General features: G+C 41.9%; 1 protein-coding gene across 2 annotated transcripts in view; it reads left to right on the top strand.

The window, feature by feature from the left end:
• Window positions 1-9,293: 9,293 nt before the first annotated feature.
• The window catches only part of NCKAP1 (NCK associated protein 1), a 62,838-nt gene continuing 61,338 nt past the window's right edge, over window positions 9,294-10,793 (top strand). For both annotated transcript variants that reach the window (XM_050899806.1, XM_050899807.1), the window contains exon 1: window positions 9,294-9,414. In XM_050899806.1, coding sequence (XP_050755763.1) covers window positions 9,307-9,414 — 108 coding nt within the window. In that variant the 5' untranslated portion in view covers window positions 9,294-9,306. The remainder of the gene's footprint in view (window positions 9,415-10,793) is intronic.

The following is a 10,793-nucleotide window of genomic DNA, read 5'->3' as shown; positions in this document are numbered from 1 at the left end:
AGGCATAATAAAATATTCATGTTACAATTTCTACCAGGATACATAGCAAGTTTTTCTAGCTTCACAGAGTTCAAGAAGGAAACCATTGTAGCTTCTAGTCAGGATCATAAACTGAATACAGTAGGAGAATTATTTTGTAATTAGCGTAGTCAGACATGGAAGTAGGACCTATTCTTACCATTTACCATGAAGAGATGCCTTCTATAAGTAGGGGTTAAGGTGAAGTGGAACATGCATAAGCATAGCATCTCACTTCCTGCAAAAAAAAATTGGAGAATACGATTCCTCTGCATGCCCTTTTCTTGCCTTAGCATATTGCTAATATTGCATTGCGCTTGCATGCTTGTGTGTGGGAAGAAGTTCCCTGCAGGCAGGGAAGGAAAATGATGCTATCTGTGCCCTATTTCATTCTACGTCTGTAGCTTGATCCAGCCAGCCCAGAGCTTCCTAATAACTTCCGTCCCACTAACAAGGAGGGATCTAATTTTCCTTTCCCTCTCAAAATACAAATATATTGAGGCAGAGGCTGGCCTATGTTATTTCTTCAAATTCCTATATTCAAGACACAGCGAAGCTAAGTGAGCCTTTGCTACAGAATCCTAAAAGTTTGCATGGGTTCAGAAGGCAATGGACACATTCATAGAAGAGAAGTAGATCAACAGGTATTAGATGCAAGACAGTGTCTCTGGCACACAAAGTCCCTGAGCCACAAACTCTTGGAGTCTGGGAGTATGTTCTGCAGAAGCAGTGGTATGTGCTTGTCTGTTCTCACACTCTTCCTTAGGGCTCCATTCTTTGGCCATGGGATAGAGGCAGGATACTGAGCTGGATGGGCTTTTGGTCTGACCAAGTTCTTATGTTTTTATTTTCTTTCTGGTCAAGTGAATAATAAAAATTAGTAAGCTTAGCATTATAAAGCGTAAAAATTCCATAAAATCACTTTATGTTTTAACTACATAAAATCCCTGACCCCAGAGGCTATACCTGTGAACTGTAAGAGAAAACAAATTGCAGGTGACAGAGTAAAGCCTTACTAGCCAATAGTGTTGATGGGATAAAAACTACCATCATAACTGAGCTTGTAATGTGATATTGCCTGTGTCAGCAAAGAAAGCAATACTGCTGGGATTTATTTTTGCTGTGGGGACTGAGATAGATGCATCTATCAATATTTGGGGGATAGCTGGAAGTATTTGAAAACCCGGGCTTCAAAAACAAGAAGAAAACTGATAACTTAAAGGAAAGACATTTCTAGAAAAAGAGGTGACATTTTGGAATATACACATATGTGCACACACACACACTCAAAAAAACTAATCATTTTTTGTATACTGCAGAGTCAAAGAATGACCCAGATTGACCTAAACTGTCTCTTAGTGTTTAATATTTTTCTTTTATTCTTCAATAAGCAGACAGAATGAAAGGTCAGGGTTTTTTAACTATGTCTTCTCTTTGAAGTATTTCAGTAAAGAGAAAGTACAGAATCATTTTGCTTCAACTCAAAAGTTACTCCTAACTTTATCTTATTTAATCATTACTTTTAAAGTAGCCAAAAACTTCCATTCTGTTTGCTTATTAAAATAATTGATTAATTATTTGATTATTTTTATATGGAATTCATTTTTACATGTAGACCCTAAATGAAGTTCAAGATGATGTAGCTATGTTTTCTGACTGACTTTAGAAAAAACATGTAATTCATTTAGACTTAGACTAATGGTAGAAAATTATGAATTTGGATGTCAATATGAATACATTTGATGTAATTAATTTACTACTTTGATAACATCTTAATTAGGAAGATTTCTTACCTTTGGGACTATCTTGTCAAAACAAGTCATGACCAGCATTTCCCTTTCTTCCTTTTCCCCCCAACATGTTTTAACCACACTTTCAAAATCACCAAAAGCTGACTGAATAACACTGTCCTTGAATGTGAAAGATTTCTGTTCAAGTTTGATTGTCAGGACAAATGTCCTACCAGAAAGGCTGTTTAGTATTTAGAGTACCATTCAATGACTTTTTGTGAGCAGCACTGAGAGTTCTTGGCCTCACCTTAATTTTAAGACTTAACAGTTTTTCATAAGATGGAGTAGCTGTTTTCTGTCCAACCCTAAACAATGAGCTTCATTAATTCAAGCAGATGAAATTTCTGATGCTACTTTGCTAATGGCATCCCTTGTTACTGGAACATAATTCAGCAAGTTGAACGAGAGACTATTTCTGACATGAGCACTATCTATGAAGGGAAAAGATTTTCCTGGATTAGAGATGATTATTTTTTGTGAGTAGCATATGCTAGATCATTAACAGTTTCATTATCAATGTCACAAAATATTGCAGGGAAAACAAAACCAAAACCCAACCCTGGAAAATACGTATGAGTTATACCTATAGCCGAACTTTTTTCAAACATGTTAAAAGGTATTTAGGGGAACATTCATTTAAAAAAAAAAAAATTAAAAAACCCCAAACACTACAACAACAAAAAACCTGAAAATTTTATTACCAAAGAAGAAATGTATGTGAAAAGCCCTAAATGCCGTGGAACTAATCGATCTAAGGAGATCTACTAGGTATAATTAATGATTTTATCACTTTTTAGACTTCCTTAAAATTGTGTTTGTATTATTTCACATTCTGCTTTATAACTCTTAAAAGTATTACTTAAATTGAAAACATATTTTAAAATACACAAAACATTAGTTGTTCAACTAATCTATACAAGCAAATTCTTTGATATCTAGTCCTCTACTTCAGTGAAGGCAATCATGCAGTGTTTCCCTAGAGAACAAATCATTAGGAAATAAGTACTTTTGAAGTACTTACGCTCCCTGTAGTAAAATTACCATACCTGTTTTCCTCATAAGCAAAATTTTCTGCATCTTATTTCAAAGAGCTCAACACATGAGGCTATCTGAACGGCAAATGTTAAGATGCAGAGTCATCCCGTCTGTTTTTTCGTGGGATGTAAATTTGAAGTGATGACCACATATAATTTTTATTGTAGCAATCTTAACACTGAACTTTAGTTCTGAGCTACAATTATCTGAAGTATGAGCACTCCTCAGTGTTCACAGCCTTATCCTGTGCTGCTGCCCTTCTCCACACATAGGGATTCACACTGCATACTGGAGATAGGCTTTTGTCCTATCTATCACAGTATTGTTTCCATTTCTGTTTTAAGTTGTATATTTCTGTGCTGCATGAAACAACTGTTACAGTTTTTTATATCCTCAAATGATTCATATTTCTTTGTCAAATGGAGAAAACATTACAGATGGAAATGTGGAAGATAACTGTAGTAGTTTTTCAAATTTTTTTTCCCAGTTTGATCATAGCTCATGGGTGTGACAATTTGGGTGATGCTTGTGTCATCCTTCTCCACTAGCTTGCTTTTCTCCACACATTTGTTCTATGAAAATCTACAGTTGGACTATTCTGTCATACGTAAACCTCAAACTTTTAAAGGGAACATTTTAGCTTGATTTTTACTATAATCAGTATTCAAGATCCCCACTAACTGGTAAATGTGATTCCTAGAGACAGGGAGGGAAAAGCCTTCATTCTTTGGGTGTTCCTTGGCTAAAATTTTCCACCCCTAAATGTAGGGTAAGTTTAAGGCAGAGGGCTTCTTTCTTAGTCTTTGCTGGATGGACCGTAAAAGCTGTTGTATTTAAAGAGGTACGTGCTATTCCCCTGGATTATCATGAGAGGAAGGGAGGAGACAAACCTCTAATAGGTTATTTTTGCACACTTATAACTGTAGCCACACATTAGTCCCTGGTGCTACCCCATTTATCGAGGACAGACGAAGTGTAACAGAGGCTAAAGAAAGTAGGTCAGAGCACAGGAGCTTGTATGTGCCTGCCAAAGAAGGCTCTGTAGGTAGATGAGGATACTGAAAAATGTGGGGCCAACGGAAGCCCCACAATTTTTCTGTGTGCAGGACCACCTTGATGGGTCCTGTTTGACTAGCTGGCATCTGTATTCCAGCATCAACGCACAACTTTCTGACCACATCCTAGTTTGAAAGAGGGCAGAGATCACTCTTTGCAAACTGATCACTCGTGATTTATTCTGGTCAGTGGGCAGTTAGCATAGGCTAACTCATCTTTATGATAAAGATTTGCAAGCCCATTAGGCATTCTGTCTCTATTTAGTGGCCTCAGACATCTCAGAGATCACTGTTCGTTCTTCTTGACTCTTCAGCCTGTAAGGAAACTGAAAATAAAATACCCTTTCTAATCTAGGTGGATTCCTAACCCAGTGCCTTTTCTGATTTCAGTATTTACCAGGATGTTTTAAAAGTGATGTAACCCTTGCCTAGAAACCTGACTTAAGGTCTACACCCATATCAGTTCAAGACCTTAATTTAGTTGGGTGACTCATTCTGACAGCCCTCCTAAGCTTTGTTTGCTAGCCAGTGAGAAAACTCTTTAATCCATTTGCTCAATGGTTTCTGCAAGAGTTGACTGTAATCCTAACTCTGAAACTATACAATTGGATCTAACCTACCATCTTGACTCCAGCTCTGTTCTAAAAGTAATGAGTGCTTCAGGCTGAAACAAGCCAAATCTTAGCCCGCCAATACTTTCTAAGCTCGTTCTGTTTAGCCATGCTGATAGCTCACACGTAACCAATTTTTTTTCCTGATGTCACAAACTTCCATAACCACCAGGCTGACATTTGATTTGCCAGTTAAGCATTACTGGTTAGTCATGGACCTGGGACACACTGAGAAAGCCGGCTCTCAAGTGTTGATGACCTGCTTCTCTACTGATTAAGGCTCATTCGCATAGTGTTGGACTTAGAAGTTCTGGAGCAGGCTCATCATACTTGTCCCTCCAGTATGAGCAGAAGTGCTCATGCATTCTCAAACTGGCAGGTTTCTGCAGCACATGAGAGAATAGCTGCTATAGTATTCATCATCTGTTTCAAACTGGCTTTGCACACCTCTTTTATGTCCTCCCTATCCAATGTTCATATTCTTTTCCTGTAAGTTCAAAGGCCTAGTATCTCTGAGCAACTGCTGTATGTCATATACAACCTCAGCTAGGAGGACTTAGAGACATGCACAAAATTGAACAGGGAGCTGGCACGCATGAGCTTGCATGTTAATGAGAGAATAGATTAAAATAATGCCCAGATACCTTTGAAGAGAGGAAAAAAAGAGAACATGGGAAATTGCAGACATGTTGGCTTCATGACAGATTAAATAATGGAAAAGGTTTGGATTCATCAAGAAAATTATACATTAAAATATAATGAATCTGTCAGCTTGGTTTAGTGAGGATGATAGGTCTTTTGAACCTGTTGCTCCTTCAGATAAGATTAAAAGTCTGATAAAGGCAACTGTGTTCAATGCTATTTATTATTTTTATAGGTGATCTAAACAATAGTATAGCCTTTGTATGATAAAGTTTTCAGCTTGTGTGCCTTTATATGCAAGTTTAACAATGTAATAAACATTTATGTATTATTAACAAATAAATACTACGGCATGACCCCAATAATTGGGGTGATGGTGACCATTTAAAAATTCTGGGCTGTTGAAGTAACAGTTTGGCTTTGCGTTTTGTATTGTTTCTACCTGAAAAGGCAATATTGAACAAAATGAGTCTGTAAAAATTGCTTCTTGGCTTCTGTTGGCCAAATGGGCAGAAGTCGTTCAGTGGACCGTGCTAGATCGCTCATGGAGAGTGCAGCTCCTGGTGGCTGCCATTTCACTGCAACTCCTGGTCATGGAGTTTTGAATAGTCCCCAAGTCAAAAGAAGTTAAATGAAGTGAAAAAATGCAGACAGGAAAGGAAATATATATATATATAGAAATACTTCTACAGAAATGTAATTTTGAAGGGTAGCAAAGACTTAGGTGGCAATACAGTCTACTTTGCAGTAGTAAATTGTCTATTACATGTTTTGAAGTAGCAATGCTAGAAAAGTATACATACCACTTACATGCTTCACTGAACACCAGGTGGAGTTGATATGTATGGAGCTACTTGGTGATTATTTTTCTGAAGCTTCTCAAACAACATTTTCATTACTGTCTGAAAGCCCCATAGTGAATGGCACAGTTAAACCCTGAACTGAACAGAAAGTTGACTTTAAAAGGACCAGAGCTGAGCTCAAGCCAAATCTAAACTGCTGTTTGAAACTTGCCCTAAACTTGTACGTTTGGAATAAATATAGAAAGCTGTTTAAGTGTTAATCATTAATAAATCATCAAGCAAATAGTAGTTGTGTGTTTTAAAAATAATTGTTAGCTTTATTCTTCCCTTCATTTAATTTTGCCACACCTATAAGAGCTATGCTGTTACTGACAAAGCTTGTATTTCCACTTTATTGTTATGCTTGCTGCTAGACTGGTGAACCCAGATTGTACAATGCAGACATTTTTATAATCTAATATGCAATAAATCTTCCTGCTGAAAACCTATACATATTCCTGCAGTTTCTCCATAAAGTTGCAACAAAAGTAGTGTGACAACATGGGCTTTACCCTGCCGCCATTAAAAACGATGACAATATTGTTGACTGCTTAAGTACATGCATTCACATTAACCAAGTTTGATCTCGGTGACATCTGCTTTCTGTTACTGTGATTTCTCCATTTACATACGGCAAAGGTTTCCAAGTTTTTTTGATGTGGTTTCTATGAAACCTAACTTTTCAGCTATACCATATCTTCCCTAGATGTGCACATTTTCTCCTTCTAATAAGCAGTAAGTGTTTAAAAGCAAGAGGAAAAAAATGCATGCTTTGTAGTTCCAAGTGTGACACCAGCCCTGACACTCAGATTAGCAAGATGCTGCCAATTATGTGATCAGCAGCATCTTGTGTCTGCGTGGGCAGTAACGTCTTCTGTCACTGAGTTTTGAACTCGGCTTTTGTGTCTTTCTCTGAGTCGAGACACGGTACACCTTCTTTTCCTAATCAGGTCTTGGCACCTCGCTGATACCTTTGCTGAAAACCCCTCATTTTGTGGAGGGTGGTAAAGGACACTCTGTACTTGAAAACATCTGGTCTACTTTGTCAGGCTCTACTTAAAGAGGAGATCATTTTTCGTTTTAATGTATCTGCTTGCGTGTTAGAAGAATATTGTTAAAAGTCTGTGACTAACCACATTACAGTGATAGTTCAGATAATCTCTTTAGTATTAGGTCTGTATGGCTGCATGGTAGTAAAAATTCCTTGTATCAGAACTTCTTGTTTACTGATATTGATCCTTTCCCTATTCCAGTATTCAGTATGTTTTCGAGAAATGCAGCTAACTCAGCACCATTTGCGTTAAAAAAAATTATAGCAACCAGAGGTGCTCCTTATAATAGGATCTTGTAAACAGCCTCATGAATCGTGTGGGAGTTTAAAAACAGGATGCTCTGCCGTTACCACAAAGGAGGGAGTCAGTCATTTTTCCCTTCTGTGCCTCAACCAGTTATCTGCGCAGTGTGGAGAGCGACTGTGATTGCTTTCATGTTGAAAACTACATTAGTAGTTACAGCGAGCTTGAAAGTTTTCCAGCGAGCTCTATAAGCGCAAACTTTATCAAAACCAAGTGACTTTGACTCCATTGTAATCCATAGTTTTTCTACTAATTCCAGAGGAAGAAAGATTGGGATATTAGATCATAGATGATTCAATATGACGCACAAAAACTCCCAACAAACTGTCACGATGTTGATAGCATTCCACTTGTTTGGCTATATATAAATCACAAACTCTGTGATTGTTAATGTTTGAAACTTCCAGAAGACTCAGTATGGCTGAAAAATAATTGAATATGGAATTAAAAATTGGCGGCTGTTGTTTTAGCTGTAGATGAGAAACAAAAAAATTGCTCTCAGCAATAGTGTTCTTATTTTGCAGTGCAACTACATGGGAAACTACTGCAACTAGAAATACTGTATTTGGTATTTTTAAAAAATTAATAAATAATAGAAGGAAGATGCTTTGTATAAAAATATTACTATAGATATGCATTAAATACTTTAAAATGACATAGCATTTTATGCTTTGTAAACTTAAATACCGATTTGAATGTTTCTCATGTTTTCCATAGACTCCAGTAATGAAAGGTCAGGTCTCACCTAATTAATCGTTACAACATTGTTGCTAGGTATTCCCGACTCTTGGACACAAAGCTGAGGCAGAAAATCATCTGATAAAGGCCAAAGAATGAGTCAATAGCAGACTTAAGATTGGAACTCTAAGTTCTTGCTTCCTGGTTTCATTCTGAATCATAAATTATCTTGTAGCTGCTAAAGTGAAGAAGGAGGTCAGTAACAATTCAATTACATTTAGGCTTCTCACATTCATTTCTGTACTTTCTAAAATGTATTAGTTTAAAACCGCTAAAAGACTGAGATCGTTTGATTCTGATTTCTAATGCGAAAATGCAAAACGAAAATTAAAGGCGCAGATGGTGGTGCCATTATAAAAAAACGAGATGAGAAGGTTAATTCTTAAGCCTATCTTCCATAACTAGACTCGGGAGCCCTGCATCCCAGCTGGTTGTGCTGGCCGCTCAGCAGCACAACCGTCTCAGTAACAGGTTGCAGTAAGGGACAGCTCTTGTGGAAGCCTCTCATTGACATTCACGGCACGGAAATCTCGCTATTTCTTAAAAATACATGCTTTTGATTCCCGTGGCTTCAAGAGAAAAAAATAGCAGTGATGTGACTCATCTAATTGGTGAAATGGTATTTCTCTGAATTTGCTGTACATGGGTTTAGAGCAAGGGCTCAGGGGAGCTTTTCCGAGCTTCAGTTCTTGACTTCAGTCGATTAAGTAAAAAAATCGAGTTTTGTTATAAACCTTGAAGAAACGCGAACATTCTTCATGGTTTTGAAGCGCACCTTGAGATTCTACCTAAAATACGGCCTGACGGGTCTGCTGTTAAGAACAGCAGCAAGAGCAACCAGCCAGAAAGACCCACCGCCATACGTAAGCGAACCTAACGTTTACACCCCCTGCATTGCAGCGGCGTGGCTGTGACAGGGGTGCTGCCCTCAGCACCCCGACGCGGACCCCGCTGCGGCGGCGGCCACCCGGGCGGGGCGCGGGGGCTCAGCCCGGGCCACCCGAGCCCGGCCGCGCCGCCGCCCGCCCGCAGGGGGCGGCCGAGAGCCGCGCCACGTGACGCGCGCCGCGCCGCGCCGCTGTGGCCACGCCCCGCGGAGGCAGCAGTGAGCGAGGCCGGCGGCGGCGGCGGGGGAAGGCAGCGCCGGGCCGGCGGCCGCGCCACGGCGGGGCTGCGAGCGGCGGGGCCCGGGCCGGGGGCGCGGAGCGCAGCGGGGCAGGATGTCGCGGTCGGTGCTGCAGCCGAGCCAGCAGAAGCTGGCGGAGAAGCTCACCATCCTGAACGACCGAGGCGTCGGCATGCTCACCCGGCTCTACAACATCAAGAAGGTGCGGGGGCCCCGGCGGGGAGGCGGGGGGGAGGAACCGCCCCGGCGCGATCCCCGCCGCCGTCGCCGCCCGACAGGGGCCCGGCCGGCCCGGCAGCTCCGCCGCCGCAGCGCGGCTTGCGGCTCACCCGGCCGCGCTGCGGCCTAGCTGCGGGGCCCGAGAGGCAGGGCGGGGAGGCGGCAGGAGCCGCTCCGGCCCGGCCCGCCGCTGCGCCGCCTGCGGGCCCGGGGGCGGTGGCGGTGGGGGCCCGGGGCTTCCCGGGCGGCCGCCGCCTCGCTACCTGGCGGGAGGGAGGAAGGGAGGGAGGCCCGGTGGTGCGCGGCGCCCGCAGGCCCGGCGCCCCCCGCCGCGGGGCCTAGGCCCGGCGCGGCCCTCGCGCCCGCGACAGCCGGTGCCGCCCGGAGCCGCTCCCGCCCCGCCGCGCGTGAGTCACGGGAGCCGGGAGTGGGCTGCTCAGCCCGGGCTTTCCCACGCCGAGTTGCGAAACCTATCGCTACCGAAGGGAAGGGTTTGGGGTAAAATTAGTAAGTTTAATTTCAATAAGTTCGAGGCGCGCGGTTGCTTAGCAGCTCGCGGCGTGAGATGGAGCAGATGTTTGAAGCTGTCGTGGGTGGTAGAACTGCTCCCCGCCTTCCCGAAATGAAATGAAATAAATCCGTGTTTGCCTAGGTGAGGTGGTTCAGCGGTGCGGGAAGCTGCAGGTCTCGGTGTTGACGGAAAGGATGGGTTACGCCTCCGTGCTTAGTTAATTTCTCTTCTGGAGGAAATTGTTGTGCTTTCCTGTACGGAAGAACGTAGTTCATGGCCATCCCCTGCTCCAGGTGCTTCGTATATCCTTACCAGCTTAATTTTCTTAACGTGCGATACATCATCTGAATGTGTACGGCTGCTTGACCCACTTCCAGTAATGAATATTAGTTCCACTTCCAGTAATGAATATTAGCTAGGATTTTATTGCTTTGCCTTGAACACCGTGATTTCTGAGGGGTTTTTATTATTTCAGAGAAAATGCTAGTTATTACATTCAAGCAACGAGCGTACCTTTGGAGGTTTAGCAAGTTAAAATTTCTGTGCCATTTGCATGTTGAGTTCAGCTGGCCTGTGCTGCAGCAATAGCAGAGGGAGTTTGAGAGTTTTAGGTGCTTGCTTGATAGCTCTGACTTCTGAACCCAGGTTTCTGTCAGGAGCGATCCTGCCTAACAGGTCTGAGCTAAAGGAAGTGTTTTGTCAAATTGTTTTGCTCCCACGGGAGACTTGTACTCCAGAAGTAGTAAGGGTTACTTGGCTTTACCAAGTGCAATGTTGATTTTAATTAAGTTGATGTTTCCAGGAAAAAAAACCCAAATGATTGAAGTATTCATCAGTCAGTGTTGATCTAA

The sequence above is a fragment of the Gymnogyps californianus genome, chromosome 7, assembly GCF_018139145.2.
Source record: "Gymnogyps californianus isolate 813 chromosome 7, ASM1813914v2, whole genome shotgun sequence".
In the NCBI taxonomy this organism is placed as follows: Eukaryota; Metazoa; Chordata; class Aves; order Accipitriformes; family Cathartidae; genus Gymnogyps; species Gymnogyps californianus.
This window is presented reverse-complemented; position numbering and strand designations above follow the sequence as displayed.